A 22068-nucleotide genomic window follows, 5' to 3' on the forward strand; every position below is an offset into this window, starting at 1 on the left:
ATGTACACTTTTATTACTGTCATCTCTGTCTGAAAGTTCTTTTTTATATATGTCCATGAACTAAACTAGCTCCATTGTATGCATCTCATTATGATGGTATGTATAATACAAGCACAAACTGGGAATAGATTGAATCAATGATCATGCAAGCGTATACCACATCTTGTCAAATAAATGAGTAAATAAAAAGAATTATACTTGCAGCTTGTATCCTCCTGTTAAAGTAATATAGCATCAACATCTGATATTTCTTTCCACAACAAACGCTGGCAGGTAAGAAGAACTAAAGAGTAACAACAACACACTTGGAATAGAATCCTTTACCTATTTATTGATTGGTAGTGCCTGTTTATGTCTTTATAACATACAGTATAAAATACAATCACAGTTAAAGATATAAATCAAACCCTCTCTTAAGCCCCCATAAAATAAGAATCAGATAAATACAGAATATTATGATTATCATAACCCATACAAACAGCTGATAAAACAAAAGCATTATTGAATGTCATGGTAGTCACATTGTGTTCTTTAATGTGAAAGTGCTCTTTAAATAATTACTATGTGTGTCTAGGGAAATGCTCCAACCTTTGACATGAATAAGTAAAGAAAGAAAGTTAAGTAAAGACAGTTTCATGCTCTACCATGGACTGCAATCCTGTTTAACAGAATACACTTATGTATGTTAAATTAAAATGAAATCACATTAAAATGGAGCATAAACAAAAAGAAAAAGAATCAAGTCATGATGTGAAAGTCAGATTGAGGAACTTCCTTCTGGTAGCTTCTGCTAAAAAATAATTGATGTTATTGGCTGTAATCCTGTTAAACAGAATAAACTTACAATATGTTTTAAATTAAAACGAAATAACATTCAAATAGAGCACAAACAAAAAGAAAAAGAATCAAGTAATAATGTGAAAATGACATTGAGGAACTTCCTTCTGGTAGCTTCTGCTAAAAATATTGACATTATTGGCTAACAGCCCACCAGGCACAATAGAGAAATATTAAAAAAATAAATTTTCATCTCAGAAAACTATCTGAAATTCCTACATTTCCCGTTTTGCAAAGAGAGTTAAGATGCCCACAATAGATATAAGAAATTCATTAAAAAGAAAGAGAACAAATCACCTCACTAATGATTGTGTGCATACATAAAGCACTTCCGGTCCCTATATTGCACAACTGTAAACACTTCAATACACCATGTCAATGCTTTTCTGCTAAGCCAGTGGTATTTGGCTTCTTGAGATAAGGAGAAGGCACTGCATGTTGGTTGCTTTGCATGTTGTTGTCATCGCTTGTTCTGCGAGGCCTCAATGACACTGGCACTTCCTCGGCAGTATATTTGGTGGACTTCACATTTCTCTCTCTGTTTTTATAATTTATTGTACCATGTACCTCCCTCCTTCATTTGACACGCACGCACGCACGCACACACACACACACACACACACACACACACACACACACACACACACACACACACACACACACACACACACACACACACACACACACACACACACACACACACACACACACAAACAGAATGTTCAATTGCACTGTACATCTATAAATCTATAAGCCTCCTTTCTGATTTTCTGTGCTTTTGATTATTCCACGGTCACAGATTTTGCCAGGTTTCTGGGAAAATCAACCTGCAAAAAGAGAAAGCAGTTTGTTAGAGAAAACAGCGTGGAATTTGGCTGTGTTGTGTCACATTAAGTGCAATCACTGTATGTCAAAACATGAAATTAAACATGCATTATAGTTGTTTCCAATTGCTAACACACTAAAATGACATGCACAGCACAATTATTTAAACTGACACACAGAGAGCAAATCATCTTCTCAAGTCTCCAAAAGTCTAAACACATTTTCGGCTTTACACACATTTTGCAATTCAAAATGACACTTTTTTTAATGCACTGAACACACTTCTCTTGATAAGACACAACAATTGGACATAAAGTCTCATGCTTGCCATTTCAAAACACTAACATTCAAAATGACACTACCTAAATGAGCTAAGTGGCCAATATATGTGCCACGCGGCCAAACACCTCACTGGTTAATTGTTACCACTTCAATCAGGAAGTAAGCACTGTAAAAAGACCACAGGTCAGCACCTTTTTTTTTTTACAACAATGAAAGACGTTGCAGAGAGAGGAATTAGAAGAGGAAGGGTGAGAGGTAGGGGTAGAGCTGGTAGAGGAGTGTATGGCCAAAGAAGACAACTTTCAAATGAAATCAGAGCAACTTGTTTGGTGTAAAATAAAAGAATAATGTTTCAACGGCATGTGTGTGTCTCTGCAAATATCTCTGTGCTTGTGAACAAGCTGAATCATTTTCTACAATTTAAACTATGTTAGTATCATGGCAAAGCATACTAAATATGAGAGTTATGTCTCACAGTATGTAGTTGGTTAGACAAAACTCTGGTAATATGAATGAAGTGTGTGCCTTTTGGTGCAAAAGTTTGATTTTGATAATGCCATATGTAGTTTTGAGGTATTTTACAGTTTGGGTGTGTGGTTTTGATAGTTTGCAGCCTAGTTTGCAAAATTGTGTTTTAACAATAGGAAAAAACTGTGACAAGCTAACAAAAGGTATATAGCAAATGGGGCTACAGAGGATGGATCCGCTCTCACAAAGGTTTAAAAAGAAAAACTACAATGTTCACATTGATGCCTGAGTCAGTTACTGTAATTATGATAAGAAAAGTCACTGATTACACACGCCATGACTGTGTAAACTAAAGTAAAAACATTGTCCAAATTGGTGGTTTAGATGAAAGGTAAAAACGTGAAATTCACAGTTTGTAAAATCAAGACTTCCAAACGTTTTACACAAAACTAAATCCGAAAGTAGAACCCAAGCTGTCATGACAAAGTAAAACACACTGCTCGCCCGCATAACACATACTGCTTTAAAAAGTGCAACCTGGTAAAACCACTGTACCAAGTTTATAATTAATTAACTTCAAGCAATAAATATCCTCCTAGAGTCTTGTGTCGCATGCAAACATATCATTTAGATGTTGAAATTATATTTGGGATAATGTGTTGATGATCGTAATTATTGGAAAATCAAAAAACTAAATGTTAGGGCCAGTTATGAATGTTTCGGAACTATTTTCTGACCACATAACTCCGCGTTTTGACTGAGCTTCATTGGCTCCCAGTGAAATTCAGGATCAGTAGTAAAGTTTTACTTTTAGTTTTTAAAACAGTCCATGATCAAGCCCCTCTATATGTATATTTCCGATCTCCTATCGACTTACTCTACCGCCAGGTCACTCAGGTCTACAACCCAACAACCCCTCGTCATCCCCTAGACACCCTGTAAAACAAGATGGGGCCGAGCCTTTGCTGTTGTAGCCCCCAAACTCTGGAATTCCATCCCACCCCATATCAAATTCTGTAAAACAATTGCCAGTTTTAAATTTTTACACTCTTGCTTTTAACTCCCCTTGAATCATTTTTTTTAGGTTTAATAGCTATGATCTGAACTGAACTTTTTATCTTTTTGTATTTGCAAATTCTGTTCCATTGTTGTTTCATTACATGTTACATTACTTGACTTTATTTTTGCCTATATTTGCCTATAACTATATTCATGGAACCTTACACACTTGTTTATGTATCTTTAAGGCATATTGATTTTTCCTTCCATGCTCTACCTGTAGAGCACTTTAGCGCAACTGTTGTTTGTTTGAATGTGCTATACAAATAAAATGACTTGACTTGACTACAGACTTAGCAAAGCCTCAAAACTAATATGCAACAACAATAAAAAAATATATGTGCATTTAAATGTGATATTCCTAATACGTTTTGGGTAAAAACAAAATTATTATTGTGATCACTTTCATAGCATCATAGTGAAACATAACCAATGACAAATGCAGTATTTAGACATGACAGCTATGTGCCCTGTGGTGAAGGAGTACTAGTAAAAGTACAAATAATCAGAGACATATTTACTTTAGTAAAAGCAGAAGTACCACAATAACAACCCTACTTAAGTAAAAGTAAAAAGTACAGGATTTTAAATGTACTTGAAATATTAAAAGTAAAAGTACTTGTATAAGGATTTTTTCCCTTAAGAAAAAAAGTTGGTTAGTTTGTTAGTTTGCACCTTGGTCAGTGAGGATTTACAAAGGGGGGGTTCAGTTATTTGGATGCTGAGCTTCGACAGTATATGCTACCACAAACAAGTTCCTATCCTAACTAGCATAAAACGGAAATATGTTGTTGGAATCGGAATGCGGTTGGTTTTATTCATAGATGTATTTTAAGATGATTTTATTTCCTTTAACCTTGGAAGGGAAAGCAAATAAAGTGTGTGAAGCAGCGTAAATGAGAAGGCGGATGTGAAGAGGTTCAGCCAAATAAATAAGATATAAACGTGTCTTTCACAGCCTGGCGGAGAAGTAAACGATGCTGTGGATAGATGGCAACTATAATTTCAAAACGGAATAATAAAAAAAACTATATTTTTATTTTCACTTTTACCGGGAACTTCACTGGTGAGACAACGTGTGACGGTCAGGAAGACGTTTTGACTGATCAGAAAGTGTAACGAAAATGTAACGGAACTTGTAGAAATGTATAGATAATTGCTGCAAAATGTAACAAAGTAAAAGTCAAAAGTATGCACTATGGATTCTACTTAAGTAAAGTTCAGATATGACTGAAGTATTTGTACTTCGTTACATTCCACCAGTGTAGGTGCCACAACATCTCAATACAAGTATTTTTTCTGATAAGATTAAAGAGAAAGATAATAACACATTATTTCATTGTTTCTATGATCTCCCTCAATTCTCAGCCTTGTATTAGCAGACAAAATGTCTCACACATCTCCTTGAAGTTTTGTTAGATAAGAATCACTGCAATACTATCCTATATTGCTCAAAACAAAATGTTAAAGCAAAAGGGTGTTTTCCATATACAGTGAGAATTTGTACAGAATAGCTTCAGTCAAAAATTGTCTTGACTACTTACGTCAAATCCTCGCAGGACGGCCAAGTGGAAGGACATGAGCTGCAGGGGGATGACACTGAGGATGCCCTGCAGACAGTCCACAGAATGCGGCAGCTCGATGGTCTGGTAGGCATTCTTGCACATGTCGGTGTCGTCCTGGCAACAAATGATGATGGGCCGACCCTGAGAAAGTCACGAGCATGAAGAATCCTATTAGTCAGTCAATTCATTTTGTGAAATTTGTTGCGCTCAGAATGTAACATTTGTGTATTTTAGTGGCTGCAGATGAGTTAGAGTAGAATGTCTTTTTTTCTTTCAGGACTTACCGATCTTGCCGTGACTTGTTGCAGAGCATTCTGGCACTTGGTGTAGCAGGCGTCTCTCATGATGATCATGATGACCGGCATGTCTTTGTCTATAAGCGCCAGAGGACCGTGCTTCAGCTCCCCGGCCAGGATGCCCTCGGAGTGCATGTAAGTGATTTCCTTGATTTTCTGCATTAGAGTTTAGAATAAAATGACCTCAGAACATTATACTGGATAATAACATAACACATACAGCACAATAGAGATCACAACTCTACAACAAGTTATGTCATCAGATGTTTTGACTTTTTCCTAATCTTTATTATCATTCTAGGAGAAGCAAATTGCAGTTTTTTGACAGACTACTGTGGCATTCTCAACTCACCAGTGCTCCCTCTAGGCAGGTAGCGTAGTGGAAACCTCGGCCCATGACCAGAAGAGACTTTTGTTGATACAGTTCCTCAGCGATGGTCTTGATCTTCTTATCCTGGGCCAAAACCTTCTTTATCAGCTCTAGGAGAATAAAAGATTGAGTGATGTAGACATTGAGGTATTAGGGGAACAGGGAGAATATGAGTATGACACTACCCTATATCACACTTTTCAAACAAGAGCTCCAGCATTTTGTCAGCTTGATGACAAATAGCATATTGCTTGATTTGTCAGTGGTGATTGAACATGGTTAGTGTCTGTCAGTCTGCATTTAAAGATTCGGTGTGCTAATGTTAAGGACACGAAAGGCTTTGTGTTTGTGACTGACTGGTGTTTGTTGGACTGACCAGGTAGATCCCTGAGGCCGTTGATGATCTCCAGTCTTCTCTGCTGTAGGGAGAGTCTGTCCTCGCTCATCATCAGGCCAAACATGACGAGGGCCACAATCTGACTGGTGTAGGCCTGGATCACAAACACAAAAACACTCATATAACCCCACACGTAACTGAAGAGTGTTGCCTATCTAGCATATAACGTAGAACTGTGTATTTCATGCAGCCATTAAAGATATGGATTGTATCAGCAAGTTGAATGAAAAGTGCTGTTGGTACTACTGAACACCCGAACATGTGAAGTATGTATATATTGCATATTGCTGTTGCCACAATCTGAGAAAGAGTGTATAAACCTATAGAATGTACAGCATAAAGTATACCTTGGTGCTAGCCACTCCTATCTCAGGGCCAGCATTGATGTGGACTCCGCAGTCTGTTTCTCTACAAATGGAGCTGCCCACAGTGTTGGTTATACCAACTGTCAGAGCCCCTTGGTTCTTGCAGTAGCGTAGTGCCATCAATGTGTCAGCTGTCTCTCCTGAAGGAGCAGAGGAAATGAAAGGATATGCTTATAAAATTGATGGTATTATTATTATTGGTAAAAGACAAAATAACAATGATGCAGGTTACACATGACAGTGTGACACAAGTTTGTCTTTACAGCTGTAAAGACTTTTTTTAGAAATAAAAATCCAACTAAATTAAACCAGTGACCTGAACCAGAAGACCTAGCTCAGATTGGTTTCTCAGAACGTTTTTGTGTTTGGTTTTAACCTGACTGGCTGATGAAGAAGCAAACGTCGTCTCTAAACACAGGCGTGTTGCGGTCCAGGAAGTCGCTTGCCAGCTCCACCATGACAGACAGCTCTGTCAGCTCCTCAAGGACCTGTCTGGTCTGAAGATTTGGGGGGAAAAAACAGCACTCATCATCCTCAATCATTATTATCATCATCATCATCATCATCTTCATCATCATCATCATCATCATTATCACCACAACTATTTTTGAACATCACTTGTCACTACTGTCTTTCTCACGTCATCATGCTTATCCCAATTTTTGATAGCTCCACTTACAGCCACTGCAGCGTGGAAGCTGGTGCCACAGCCAATCACGATTAGCCGTCTGCAACGCTTGATTTCTTTCAGGTGGTCCTTGAGCCCGCCGAGAAGCACTGAAGGAATAGGTGACAATTACATTAGTTGCCTTTTGAAATAAGGGGCCGCAGTGATGTGCAAATAAACATTCACAATTCCACATTCAAATAGACAATAAAGGACACAAAAACAGATCCTGTGTGCATAGCCTGACTTAGTCCCTGCTTATATTGATTCAAGGGATCAGGGACCTGTTAGTTCATGTCAACTACATATCATTAAAATTTGAAGGCAGGTTTGTAAAATTACTACTCACCTGTTTTGTTGTCAAAACAAATCCGTCCTCTCATAGTGTTGACTACTGACTCCGGCTGCTCAAAGATCTCCTTCTGCATGAAGGCATCAAAGTTACCTGCAAAGAGAGAAGCATATATGTACATCAGATTATCTGGTCAGTACCCCTCATGGCATTGGAAGACATGTCCCAAAGAGATAAGACACAAAACTAAGAGGATATGGTGTGAGGGTGCTGAAAGAGGCTGAAAAACCAACAGACGTATTATGTTATCAATATCAGCCAGCAGAGGGCGAGCCAGTATAAGTCTACAAACTAGACTTGATTGGTCGCACCGAATGCATGTTCTAGTGTACTTCTTAGGCGTGGTGGAAAAAATACTTTTTGGTAGTAACATATAAAGTATATGTGTTTCTGCAGTGCAGTTAACTGACCCTGTCTATTCCCTTACTTTGTCAGCAAGGTAAGGAGTTGTAAGATGTCATGTCTTATCTTCAGACTGGAGAAAAGCATTGTGTTGTTTAGACTAGAAAACTAAAACCAGGAACACACACACCTCTATCTGTGACCTTGTTTCTTGGCTGAAATTGAAGTTGGAAGGGTTATTTCCTTAAGCAAACTCCATGTGGGGTATGTTTCCTGGTATCAGTAGAATTTGTTGGAAGCTGTGTTCTTAGAGTTCTTTAAAATCTCTGACCTCTTATACATTTTAACAATTTACTTTTTAGCTAAACTGACCTTTCATGATCTGTTGGAGCTCCATCTGCAGGGTCTGGATTGCCCTAACTGGATCCTCACCAGCCTGCCGGTTAATCCTGTGGATGGAGAGTTTCCCGCCACTCACCGCTGCTATATCGTTATCCTCCAAGTACAACACCTTGTTGGTGTGCTCAATGATGGCACTGTGGTTAGAGATAAGATGGATGCATGGGATAAATTGATGATGATATCTGCTGGTCTGGTTAATAAAAGGACACTAAACTTGTTTCTGTTTTCATTATTTTTGCTTATACTTGACAGATATGGTAGACAGAGATAGGGGAGTCAGTGACATTAATTACATGACAAAGAATAATCCAATGATACAACCATCTACACAGACAATTGGGATCTCACCTGGCATCAGAGGCAAAGTAATACTCCACAGCACTGCCATTCCCCACAGAGTTAATGCCGTTGGAGCAGTCGGGACGATTATGGCTGTTCTTCTCCTGGACTCGAGCTATGGGGTATAAGGCACAGGTAAGTGACTTTAAGTCTAGATATACTCATAATTTTGGAATTATAGTAAGATCAGAAAACATTTTTAGATAAAGCAATCAACTAATAAAAGCAGTTACCACGAGACAAGATTATGATCATGAAAAAACATCCATGTTGCTTTAACTGATGTAAACTAATGCAGAGATGGCTCCCGTACTGAAGTAGAAGTACAGATACTTGTGTTAAAAAATACTCTGGTAAAAGTAGAAGTACTGGTTTTACTTCTTTACTCAACCAAAAGTGTAGCCTTGGAAATTTACTTAAAGTGTAAAAGTAAAAGTAGCCTTGCAAATAACAACCATTTTATATGCAAAGCTACCTGGACCACACAAATGTTACTAGAGTACAAGCTGAGAAACTTCAGTGGACATGGAAAAAAGCCTCTTTACATGCCATTGGCTACATTTTAAATGGTTGTCTGCCAATAGGCCTAAAACATCACATATTTGATTATTGTGACAGAGACTGGGACTCCAGGTTAATATGATTCTGACTAAGAAGCTTTTGTAATCTTCCCCTTAACATTTAAAGTAATCAACATATATGAGATGTATATAGTAGATGTGTGGTAATACAGTTATTATTTACTGTAAAATGTTACGACAAGAGAGGGCAAAAAAAACATTCAACCATTAAAACGACACACCCTACTTGGCTCCCTCCTGGCCCCAAACCACCTAAATCTGCCTTGGACTTGGGACTACTCCCTATATGAACCATATATTTTATAGGTATCCAGATAAGACAGCAAAGACAGTCCTACGCACAACAGAGAAAAAGAAGCAACAAAAAAACAAGCAGGTAGTTGCTAACAACAAATAATTATAACGACAGATGCTTTTTGTAACAAGCATATTTGAAAGATTTAAAAGAGACTCTATGTCTCTATAGCTGGGAACTATCAGGTATACAGATTTTTAAACACCAGATGAACACTACCCTCTGAAACAACACAAAGAAACCCCCGCAACACTGTAGTAAAAATGCACAATGAATAACAGAACCATAACATATCATACATGTACTAGAGCTAGCCAAGAGTGTCACTTTATGGCATTTGTTACAGTACATAGTAAATGGCTTAGATAAATATTACACTGTTATCCAGGAAGAAAGTGAAGAGAGAAAATGCTTCCTTGATAGGATGCATGTTCAAGGGCTATTGTATAAGCTTACGTCTGCATATCTTGCTGAATCAGACATTTTACATGAAAAGGCAAAAAACAACAATGACTTTATCCCACTAACAAGTATAACTATGTAGCCAAAGCTTGATTTCATTTAGTCATCTGTTCCATAAAACTCCATTGTTGCCCCAAAACTATTTAAAAAACACATCAGTGAATCAAACCGTTCTTTCATTACGATAAACATGGGCAGTGTAGTTTATTTTGAGTCGATCCCATATACACAGTCCTGCTGGCTAAAAATAGTCCCCAACAAATATTTACTCCTGTTTCAGTTTGCTTTAAACTACTGTGCACAGCTGTTTTAGGAAATGAAAAAAAGCACATATATTCACAACATTTCTAGATTCACTTCAGTAGGAATGAATGGGCTCAGGAGTCCGAAAGTGTTAAGAGACGGACCAATGCATTGTTTGTTTGGGTCTTTGCCTGCCTTATCCTTTTCAGATTAGTTCATAATTGTTTTTATAACATGTAAGAAATGTGATATCACATAGTGTTAAGAGGGAATACATTAATGGTTTCTTTTACTTCTAAATTGGGCATAATTGATATATTTTAGCAATATAATTCTTGAAATAGGGTTATTTACACTCAGAAATCAGTGTAGTACTTCATTACTTCCTGTTAAGGTGGTCTGTCGGGATCTAAGTCCATATTTAATTTCCTTGTTTACTTTTATACTTCTTTGCTATGTTGTGACTAAGCAAGCAGCTTCAGAAGTCACATTTTTTTTAACTTACTTGACCAATAAAACAATGATTGTTGGAGTATCTTTAATCAACTCGGAGACACAGATTCTGTCAGGAACAAGATCATGCTAATGAATTATGAATACTCTATCTGTCTCTCTCTCTGCTCTGTATGTACTACCTACATGTCTGTGTCTGAGTGTGTGGACATTTAGGGTGCAGCATAAGCCGATAACGGCAGACAGAGTCAAGAACAGAGCTCACCAGTGTTGTACTGGATGGGGATGTTTTCGGTCGACAGCTCGTGCTCGCTTCGCACACCAATGAGCAGTGGACTTCCTCTCCTGCAGGTACAAGAATGAGGGAGGCAGGGAGGACGCGGCGGAGAGAGGGAAGGAAGGTGTGGGAGAAAAGAGAGGATTAGGCTTTGTAGACAAACAACAACATCTGATACGTCCACTATTATGTGGTGCTTTGAAAAGGTACTGTTGATGTAACCTGACATCCTATCCTGCAGTATCATTCAAAACAAAACAGAAGTTCTTTGGCACTCCTTATGATCTCTCCTCTCTTTCATCCAATACTTTTTTCTTCCCTCCAACTCAATCTTTTTAACTCTCAGTTCTTCATTATTTTGTACACAATCCTGAGGTTTGGTTGGTCCCTGTACAGATGGAGGTTCAGACATTTTCCCACTTATTCCAGTTATTTTTGAAACATTCTCATCTTAGACAGGTAAACTGATCCTCCATTCCCCATCTACGTCCGTCTAGGAGTTGCTCACAGTTCCTGGACCAAGTCACTGCTTTCTCATTGGCTACTGATATCATGTGGGCTTCTCCTATTGGCTGTGAAGCAGGGAAGGTGGAAACCCATATATAATTGACAGGTAAGGGAGGAGGGTGTAAGGGAGGCTAACCTTCAAATAGATGAAGCCTTTACCCGCCTGTCTTGTGACCACAGTCCAAACAGTATATCAAATGAAAACCTCTTAATGGCGAGTTCCTTTAAATGACAACACCTCTTGAGAAACTGTGTCTAAAGAGCCTCTCCTTATTTCTTGTCTTTCTCTTTTCTCTGGGGCTCGGCTATTCTGACGTAAGACTGCTGGTTGTTTTAAGGGGTGTGGGGCTTGAAAAGGCAAGGCTTGCAAACAGAAACATGTGGTCACTATCCAATACAATATTTACCCTGAGGGAGGGAGAAAAGGAAAAAAAGGAAGCAAAGGGATGAAAGTAAATTAAGAAGTAAGAGAAAGACAGAACAGCAGAAAAAAATAGTAGAAGAATAGATTGAGAGAAAGTTAAAGAAAGAGAAGGTGAGAAGAAGTGGTTTAAGGTCCGGCCAGGAGGTGGATGCTTGACGACAAAGTGCGGTTGGATCATTACAATACTTCCCTCATCCCTTTGTCCGGTAGACAATGCTGACTATTCAACATATTAACCACACAACTGCAAAGCCAAAGCTGTGCAATATACTAATATCAGAATGTTTTCTTCAGAAACTACAAGCACGCAATAGACAAAAGGGATGCCAGGGAGTTTTCTGACTTTAGCAGCAGGTGTGCCAAGAAGCATCCTTGTCAACACTGGCACTGCCTGGCAACCTGTTTGCATAAACAATAAGTTAACCGCCCAGGTGTCTCTCTTCCCTTTGTTGCCATTTTGCCCTCCTCCTTTTTCCCTCTCTATCACTCCATTGCTCCTAGCAATCCTCTTTCCCCTGATCCATGATGCCTCACTGAGGTCAAGTCATATACAATTATGTACAGTGATTAACCAGGAGTCATTGCGGCAGAGGTGCTTCCCGGCAGCAGAAACAGGAAACTCTCTAGTCTCTCCAGAAACGAGTCACGGAGAAACAGGGGGCCTAGAGCGAGCAGCCCAGAGTCCAGAGGCCCGGGAGGTAGAGGGGGAAACTGAATTCAACCTTTGCTCTGTCTGGGTCTTAAGACGCAGAAAGCACTGACACATGCAGGCGGACGCAACTTTACACACAGTAACACACGCAAACCGAAAATACATTAATTGCCCATTATCATAAGCAAAGTAGGTTCCAGTGTTAACATCTCACTTGAAATCATATTTTGTATTGCTTCATAGTTACAATAACAGGGATGACTCATCTCCAATAAGTCTGGCACACTGCACAAACACGGGACCAAAATGTGAAGTGAAATGTCCAAGCAGTGTGAGTGTGTGTGTGTGTATGTGTGTGTGTGTGTGTAAGTGGGTGTACTAACCTGGTGGACACAGCCTCTCCAGGGTAATGACGACTTTTAAACACCAGAGCGAAGGCTCCCTCCTGAGACAAAAAGAAGCAGAGGAAACACTGACTTTACATTAGCTTGATGAAAGACTGAAACATAACAATGTTAAAGTAGAGTAGCAGTGAAGAAGAGGAGAAACGTTCTCAAATGTTTTCAAAGTAAAGGTAAGGTTAGTTGTGTATTCCTGGAAGTATGTAACTTTTAAGAAAAACCTTTCGAGGACAAAAACTGAAATTTCCTCTGGCCCTGTGGGATTTGGCAGTTCTGATGGGGTGTGTGGTGAAGTAGTGATGCACCGTGAGGGGGCGGGGGAGACATAAGACCTCTATTGTATAACATCAGCTGTGTTTCGAAAGCACTGACTGCAATGCTGCCTGCGGTGGTTAGAAGCAGAACAGGCTTGGAGTGTGTTTGCGTGTGTGCAGTGTTGAAAGTGGGGGCATAAGAGAGGGAGACAAGGGCTGTACGTTTGTCTAACTATCTGGTTTCCATTACTCCAAATCCAAAATGGCTGCTTTGCCTCCTAGGTTCTTCTGAGGAGAAAGAACCCACTCCAATCAACAGTGTGAAGCTGTGAAGCATGAAAGTCACCCAATGGAAAAGAATGGCTTGCTCCTTCTAACCCCCAAAAATCTGTTTCTACGAGTGATGATGTCACGTGTGATGCTTTGAGGGCGGTCACTATAGAGACACTGTGTGTATATGTGTGTGTATGTATGGTCAATGAAAGATTTTATGACACTAGGCTACATGATGCTATCCTTCACAGTTACCAAGAAGCTGGTTGTAAAAATGGTTATCCCTTAACTGAAGTAAAAAGTTAAGAAGTTAAGAAACTTTGGCGTGTTTCACTGGCAGTGGTGGAAGTACTTGGATCCTTTACTTTAAAAAAAAATAAAAAAATAAAAAAGATTCTATTACAAGTTAAAGTCCTGAATTTAACGTGTTACTTAAGTATCAGAACATAAGTATTATCAGTGAAATGTACTCAAGGTACCACAAGTTAAAGTACACATTATGCAGATGGGTAGATTAGTAATATAGTACTGCATCATATCATGAAGTCATATCTTGTTAATGTAAATAACTAGCAAATATCGCTATTAAACAAATATAGAGGAGTAAAAAGAACACTATTTCTCTGACATGTAGAGTAGTCAAGTATAGAGTAGCATAACATTCAAAATACTTCAGTAAAGTCTGTTAAAATGTACTTAAGTACAATACATGAGGAAATTTACTTAGTAACATCCCTTCACTGCTCACTGGCAGAACAAAGAAATAGAAGCAAACCCCCGATATCTTGTGTTATAACAGCAAAACAAAGGTTAGCATGCTAACACTAGCTGTGCTGGTGTACAGGGGGCAAGCTGTGTCGGGGTTGGAAGTTAGGTGCAGCTGTGTGTGAGCTACTCACCAGCTGCTGAATCACCTTCTCTACCAGGGTGGAGAAGGTGATGTCCTTCTCTTTGTTGTCGTAAACATATTTGGTCAGTTTAGGGATCACCTCTGTGTCCGTCTCTGACTCAAACTCATATCCTTTGGTGATCTGAAGAAGGTACACTTTATATTAATATTAACACAAACACACTGAGGATATACTGTCAGTCATTCTTTTTATGAAGGTGGTGTCAAAACAAATATCCAAACTGTAGCTTAGTACCCTGGTCAGAATTACTATCAAACATCAGTCAAAGGTAAAAGCTTTCAGTTTTAAGGCAGGAACCAATTACTTTCTGCATGTTGCTGATTGATGGAAAGTGTAATTATGTTTAAAATGTTTTGACAAAGCATTCAGAGTCATACTTGTTTCATTGTCTCATGTCACTGTTGTGTGTAAACAACTAGCCACCTAATTACATGGTCAAATCCTTAATGCTTATTTACTTGTGATAATATTACATACTTAAGTTGCACGTGCCAATTAAGTAATTTCACACTGAATATTTTATGTGAAACAATCTACGGACTTCATTGGTTTTGTCAGCAAAAAGTTGTGCTATTTTAGCAAGACAAGGTGAAGAGTGGATGTACTTGTAAATTCCAGTCAGGTCGGACTTTTGCCCAAATATAATGTGGCAACAAGTCACACCCCAGTTAATGAGTAATACTGAATAATGTTGCCCTAGTAGATAGTTCTAGTGCTGACAGATGGAGTTCTTTAAAAACAGAATTAAAAATGACTGTATGATATTGTTGTTGTTGTTGTTTTGTTTGTCCTTTGCTTGCAGTTGCTGCCTATGTAGTGGACAGACTGTTTTTTAGAACAAACCCAGCGGAATAAATACAAAAAATGGCACTTTATAAAGTTTTTATGACTTATTTTAGGGATGTTATGATTCTCACAGAGACTGTGACACTGAGCCTGGCGGGCGGATCTGAGATGACACTTAACCCGGTTGGGACTCGGTTTTTGTACAAGAGAAATTCCAGGTGATAATGCAACTTACCAGATAGGCCTTAAGCTCTTTATAGTTGGTAATGATGCCATTGTGGATGACAACAAACTCTAAAAGCAAGTCAGTAAGAGTGAAAATATTAGACAAAGGGGCTAAAGGTCAGAAACTAATTAAGTCATGAGAACTCACTGTTTTCTCATGATACAATGTTAATGCATGTGGACTAAGCAGTTGATTTAGCAGCAACTAAAATGACACAAAAACAGTCTCAAAACATATGAGTTACAAACAAGATGAGAAGTAATCATGACAAACACTAATAGGTTTATATACCCATTACAATATAGTAATAAATCAAAACATAATTCAAACATAAGTTACTCATTGTTTCTCCTTTTCTGTAATAGGAACTCTCACTCTTTGGACTTAAATGAACATACACACCTTAGTCTAAAGACAAGATACATTATTGACACGCCTACTAACATGGAACACTAATGCCAAAGGGAAGGGTGTATATTGAGTTACAACAGACTCTAGAGTGTAGAGGGTGTGTTACATTAATGGGTATAGCATCTCTTATTTTAATGATATAGCTGGATGACAATGCTGTGATATGACATGTGACATGATAACTGTAGAGTCACAGAAAAAGTCAGAGTTGATGATAATTCTTTTCCTTTTGTCAAAGCCTAAAACCACCATTATTATTGACATTCCTGCATTATGTTTTGCATAGATTTATAGTTGAGTATGGTTGTTACAGTATATGCAGTCATGCATTGTACTGTGCATGTGGGCATGCATTAAAGTACGTTGGCACATGTTACCGTTTTCCTTGTCAGAGCGATGAGGGTGGCTGTTGACAGCGCTCGGCTCTCCGTGTGTTGCCCAGCGAGTGTGAGCGAGGCCAAAGTGTGTGTTCAGCTCCTCTTCCAGGTCCAGCGAGTCTTTCTCTGAACAAGCAAAACACAACACATGTCCCTTTACTGACATGAAGAGACTGCATTTTACTGCCATGAATAGAGTGAAGGAACTTTTAAAGTCAGAAAGAAATGAACTTTATAATGTTTAATAGAGAGGGAGAATTTGGGATTTTTGGATACATTCTTTAAAATTAAGTACAAAAACAATGGCCACTTTTCAAATAGGACACACTAAGTACAATATCTCAAAACTGAGAGCAACAAACTTAAGTTTTACATCCAAAACTGTTGTGAGAAATATGAATCAATGTGCATGAACCCACTGTAAAGCTCCTCATCCAGAGCCTTGACCTTCCCCTTCTTCTTGATCAAGCAGATGGAGTTGTTTTTGATGTCAGAGGCCGTCTTCCGAGGCCCATCGACAGCGATACCTGCCAACAGACAGGGAGGGGCAATGAAAAAGATACTTCTATAGTGAGGTAAGTAGGACACTAAGCTTATATTAGTGATCATAGGGTCAAATTTAACTTCATCATAAAAACGCAGATGGATGTGTTCTGACTAGTGATTCAGGATTTAATATGTTAGACTTTTTTGTCGCAAGGAGAAAAACAGAACATGCATGACAGCACAGTAACAACAATACAATGACAGACAAAGGTACAAACTCGGGCAAGTTCAGCAAGGCCTATTGTTAGGCCTGTAAAAGTGGAAAAAGAGCATGTGAGGTATTTATTGTGGGGTGTGAGGGCCTCTTACTTCCGTGGCTTTATCTTGTCCAGGTGGCAAGAGGTTTTGAGTTGGTATTAACTGGAGCTTCCTACACTGTTTTGGAAGCTATCGCATTTCCTTCTTGCATGTTTCTATTTCATACTTTCTCTATGGTTTATAATTAAATGTGACTCAGGACACAAGCCTCTCTTTCTCAACCAGTTATAGCTGTTATACAGGTTTTATAGCCCTGATGCTGAAGTTAGGCCCGCCCACAACATTTGAGGTCTGACTAGAATCTGAATATGACGACGTCAGGCTACCCCTTCTGCATCATTCATTAAAGATAGTTATGACTGTACATTCAAAATAAAAAGCACCACATGTACAGTAGGAAGCAATCAAAATGGTTGGTAAAGCTAGGTAAAGGTACTTTAATCCCACATACATGTACCAAAATAAATTTTCTTCACTTAACCCATCCCCCAAGGGAGCAGTGGGCAGCCAGACCAACTCCAGATCTGAGCCAGTGCCTTGATCAAGGGCACTGACTGGAGAACCTAGTGCATGTTTTTTGATGGTGGCGGGTGGCGTAAGCCCCTGGATGAGACCCATGGAAAGAACACACAGAAAGGCCTGGGACGACCTGGATTTGAACCCGGAAGCTTCTTGCTGTAAGGCCACAGTGCCATTTGGCCACCATGCTGCCCAATTACAAATAAGTACAACAATAAAAATTAAAAAATAAATTTTCTGCCAGATTGTGTTTTCTCAATGCCTTGAATGCTATGAAATGTTGACCAGTTTTTAAGGGCTTGACACACAGGGACCGCCAAGGTCAACTATACACTTTTGTGCATGGTGTGTGTGTGTCTGTGCGCCTGTGTGTATGTGTGTATGTGTGTCAACACTGTGAAGCCAAGTGTCTTACCTGCTGAATCGTACCCTCTGTACTCCAGTCGCTGCAGTCCCTTCACCAGCGTCTCAAATATCTCCTTTCTGGTGTGAGGCACTCGGTAATTCAGATAGGCAAAGATCCCTTTTAGAAAAGGAGAAAGAGAAACAGAACTTAAACCCTCTGAAACCGTGTAGGCAGAGTTTAGACAGCATCTTTTGAGCTCGGTATTATATTTGATTTAAGTATGAATTTACAAGGTAGGATTTAGGAAAAGCTGCCAGTAACCTATTTGTTAGATAACATTAATATATACTTTTTTGTTTTGTTCCATTGAAGAAGGACATGACAGATCAATGAAGTCAACTCCTAGCTTTCAGCTGTTTTATCTTTTATAATCTATATCTCCACCTAACACTAATACGCTTGGGAGGGACAAAAACTCACAACAGGCTGTATGACAGAGCAGAAATGGTATCTTGTTTTTCCAGGTAATTACATGACCTGAGTCAAGTTGACGCATCCTTCAATATTCATTCATTATTTTTGATAAAATAACTGTGCACAGTGTAAGGCTTCTAGGTTGTTTATATGCTTCCTGTCCCAGTACATGTGTGTGTGTGTGTGTCTGTGTGTCTCTTTGGCAATTTTAGACCCTTTTTAGGGGGGCTCAAGCCGCCCAACATATACTTTATTAAAAAAATATATATTTTAATGCTTCAAGTTAGAGTTTGCAAACTTGTCTGTTAGTGACAGGGAATAAACAATTACAGGTTCAAAGGGTTTATTATCCTGTATGTCTGTTGCTGATGCTATGCACCTGTTATACATGTCACATTGTCATTAGGGGCTGAGTCCCCCTAAAGGTCTGATCTTGGAATTGCCCTGTGTGTGTGTGTGTGTGTGTGTGTGTGTGTGTGTGTGTGTGTGTGTGTGTGTGTGCGTGCGCAGTAGTGTTTTTTTGCGTGGGGCATAAGTTGAAAGATAGCCTACTTTACACTTTATTATCGAGTTAGGCGTGTGTATTCACGTTGGCCGCTGTCCATTTCCCAAGGTTCTGAAATGCAATTTTTTTTGACTACTTATCACTTTTATGGATAATAAGGATCTATCAGAAATCTACCCCAACCTTTGGACTGCTCTCAGGAGTGCACTTACTCTGCCAGTCACTGTGGCTCAAGCAGAGAGGAGCTTTTCAAAACTAAAGTTGATCAGGTCATACCTGAGGTCACTGGCCTTTTCGTCAGTATCCATCACTCCACAGGGGAACAGAGTTCATACAATAACATCATTGATGATTTTTCATCATGAAAGGCCAGAAAGGTCAGGTTTTAGTTTGCGTTTTCTGTTCTTAGCGCAATAGTGTAGGCCTAATAATTAGACTTTAGTCTTTAGTGTGTTTTCCCATTTGTGTGATGAAGGATTTGTGCTATTTAGAATATGCATTCTATAGCTTATTTGAATAATAATCTTTTTATATTATTATATATTAATTTTTATTTCATTTATTTAACCTTTATTTAACCAGGAAGTCCCTTGAGATTGAAATCTCTTTTTCGAGGGGGACCTAGTATTATAAGTATTAATAATACTAATACTACTACTACTACTAATAATAATAATAATAAATTAAATTTGTACAGTGCTTTCAAGCAACCAAAGTCGCTTAAAATTATTGTTGCTCTCTGCTCTTGTTAAGTTTTTTTTAATATATCTGACTGTATATATTTTTGCCACATTGGCGGGCTGGGTGCTCGCAGGAGTCTCGCCCTTGGTCTAATTCAAAGTAGAACCGCCACAGTGTGTGTGTGTGTGTGTGTGTGTGTGTGTGTGTGTTTTGTAGGAATGCTTTGGGCAGCTCTGCTCCAGCAAGCACACAGCTGACCATTGACGGACACACATTGCCCGCAGTGTTGAGCAGCCAGGTAGGCAGGCTGCTGCCTCTTCCCTGGGTACACGAGAGGAGGACGAAGTGCTGTTAAACATTAAGGTATGGCTGTAAATGGCCCTGTTTCGAGAGATTTTTCTTTTAGCCAACTCATGAGGCTGTGAAAAAGACGCGATATGTTTGCTAACTGTTTAACTTCGGGTAGCTGTAGTTGTGGCGGTGGGTGTGACTCGCTAAACAACTCGCCCCTTAGTTACGCTGACAGTATCTTACTGTAGAATACGACGTCTGTCAACATCCGTGAGTGAAAATCATGACACGTCGCAGCTGGGGCGGAAAGCCCAGGATAGCAAACAGAGCTATTTATCTCACCGTTGTGATTCAGAATTCCTATTCCACTAACCACTAAAACAATAACAACAAAACTAGAAGAGACCAATCGTAGGACCTGATAACTTTGCAAATCCCTCGCGCGACATCGGTATCGTAGCTACTATACCCCGGACGCTGCAGGAGCCCCTCAATGCAATGTTAAGGTTTTAGAAGAACTTCCTACAAGTTTCTAAAAAACATCAACTCGATAAAATAGGTAAACTTACCACACATGACTTAAGCTTGGTCTTCGTTGCTGGATACCTTTCAGTGAGAAAACGACTTGTAGTTTCCCCGCTTGGAGTGATGCTTCTGCTTCTGCCTCTGCCGTGTTATATCCAGACTGCCCACTCCCTTTATTCATTTAAACGGTGTTTCTTGGAGAGGCGGCGGCTCCGCCTCCTCTGACAGCTCGCCTGTCTTGCCAACATCGTCCTGTGGCTGCCTCACCTGTACTCACCACCTCACCTGGTTGATAGGGTGCGTTTCAACGTACTTACCTGCCGACCTACCTGTTGACGTTGGCAGTTTATTCAAGTCTGTCCACTTTCAATGAGGTGATGGTTCACATTGTAAGCATGTACTCCATGTGTCCACACTATAGTAGGCTAAGGACTTTACATTGTCAGACATTTGTTTGACAATGTTTATAGGCCCTGACTTCTTTTTGTCAACTTAAAACGTTTTCACCTTAAAAGTTAACTTCTGTAGTATTTAGCCTGTAGTATTTGGCAGGTGTGCTGGCATTGAGGAAGATGATTAATTTCTTACTGATACATGCCTGTAACTGTACACTCAGTTTCTTTTGATTTCCCTAAACAATTGTTGGCATACCTTTTTTTTTGGTCCCTCTGGGCCCTGTTGCTATATAACCTATTTTTGGAAATAAATATTATATTTCTGGAAATGTTCTCTACATAGCAAGGAATCTATTAATATTGTTTTACTGCTACTGTGTAAATGTATTGTTCTTTTCCAATAATGGGTGAGTAGCTTTTCTTTTTGGTTATTAAAGAATGAGCGAGCAAAAAAGAGGAATCTAAGTGCTAATTAACCCTTGTGTTTTGTTCGGGTATGTTGAACCCGTGTTCAATGTTTGCTAAAAGAAACACTATGCTATTCATAATTTCCTCTAACTCAAACTCATTGGCATTGGCTCATTTTCAGTAAAGAACATAAAAAATAAGTCCTTTTTATTTAATGACTGCACATGGTACACCCCCCCCCCCCCCCCCCCCCCCCCCCCCCATTCAAATAACTATTACGAGGTGTTCGGGTCTACTGGACCTGAGTTTCTTTAGTTGTAAGTGCTATGAAACTATGAGGTCTTTGTACACCTGTAATTCTCACACACAGTTACACAATTGTTACATTTAAAGCACTTTCACCTGTTCCGATTAAGAAAAAGGCATCATTAATGATCAAACATCTTTTTTTATTTTATAATTGAATTTCCTTGTCTTCTCCCAAAAAACGAAAATAATAATCATCTATAATAATAATCATAAATGTGATCTCACAGGGCTAAATGCCAAATATGAACCATAGATGATGTTTATATCATTGGTTATTGAGCTAAAGTAAACATCCGTTAAGTATTTTTTACATACATTGTTATGGCTGTGCTGATTTAAAGCCTAATATTGTGATGGGTCCACAATATAACAGTATGATTCATATGAAATATGAACACCACACAAGGGTTAAGGAAGTGAGTTCCTGAATAATTGCTTAAGGGACATTTGTGCAACCATTCCCACTACACACACAAATAGAAAATAATAAGGAAGAATTGATCTGTTATTTGTTTTACGTCATTTGGCACCTGATCCAGCAGTGATATCAGGGATTTACAGATTCCACACCTTATCCTATTATTAGGTAGGGTAATTTAGCATTAGCCACTGACTTTGTGTGAAACTTCTTGCGTCAAGCTGCTGATTCACTGTGGCTTGGGGAATTGGCTTAATCGGGTTCTCCAGAGCCTCATTGGCCAATGCATTCAAA

General features: G+C 39.0%; 1 protein-coding gene across 1 annotated transcript; it reads right to left on the minus strand.

The window, feature by feature from the left end:
• Positions 1-311: 311 nt before the first annotated feature.
• Positions 312-20522, minus strand: gfpt2 (glutamine-fructose-6-phosphate transaminase 2). The gene is made up of 19 exons (XM_034884183.1): positions 20289-20522; positions 17838-17945; positions 16519-16626; positions 16100-16225; positions 15321-15379; positions 14288-14419; positions 12844-12905; positions 10866-10945; positions 8576-8681; positions 8198-8361; positions 7481-7576; positions 7144-7241; positions 6841-6961; positions 6447-6604; positions 6079-6193; positions 5685-5812; positions 5321-5488; positions 5016-5177; positions 312-1664 (listed from the first exon to the last, which is right to left on the minus strand). Exons 1-19 carry the CDS (start codon positions 20293-20295, stop codon positions 1620-1622), a joined length of 2043 nt encoding a protein of 680 aa, XP_034740074.1. The 5' UTR covers positions 20296-20522; the 3' UTR covers positions 312-1619.
• Between the last annotated feature and the right edge of the window lie 1546 nt (positions 20523-22068).

Source organism: Etheostoma cragini, chromosome 10, assembly GCF_013103735.1.
Source record: "Etheostoma cragini isolate CJK2018 chromosome 10, CSU_Ecrag_1.0, whole genome shotgun sequence".
NCBI lineage: Eukaryota > Metazoa > Chordata > Actinopteri > Perciformes > Percidae > Etheostoma > Etheostoma cragini.

Coding starts and splice junctions, on each gene's coding strand:
- gfpt2 (XM_034884183.1), bottom strand. Junction 7,242..7,480: donor TTGTTTTGACAACAAAACAG/GTGAGTAGTAAT, acceptor CTATTCCTTCAG/TGCTTCTCGGCGGGCTCAAG. Junction 5,178..5,320: donor AACAAGTCACGGCAAGATCG/GTAAGTCCTGAA, acceptor TGACTTTCTCAG/GGTCGGCCCATCATCATTTG.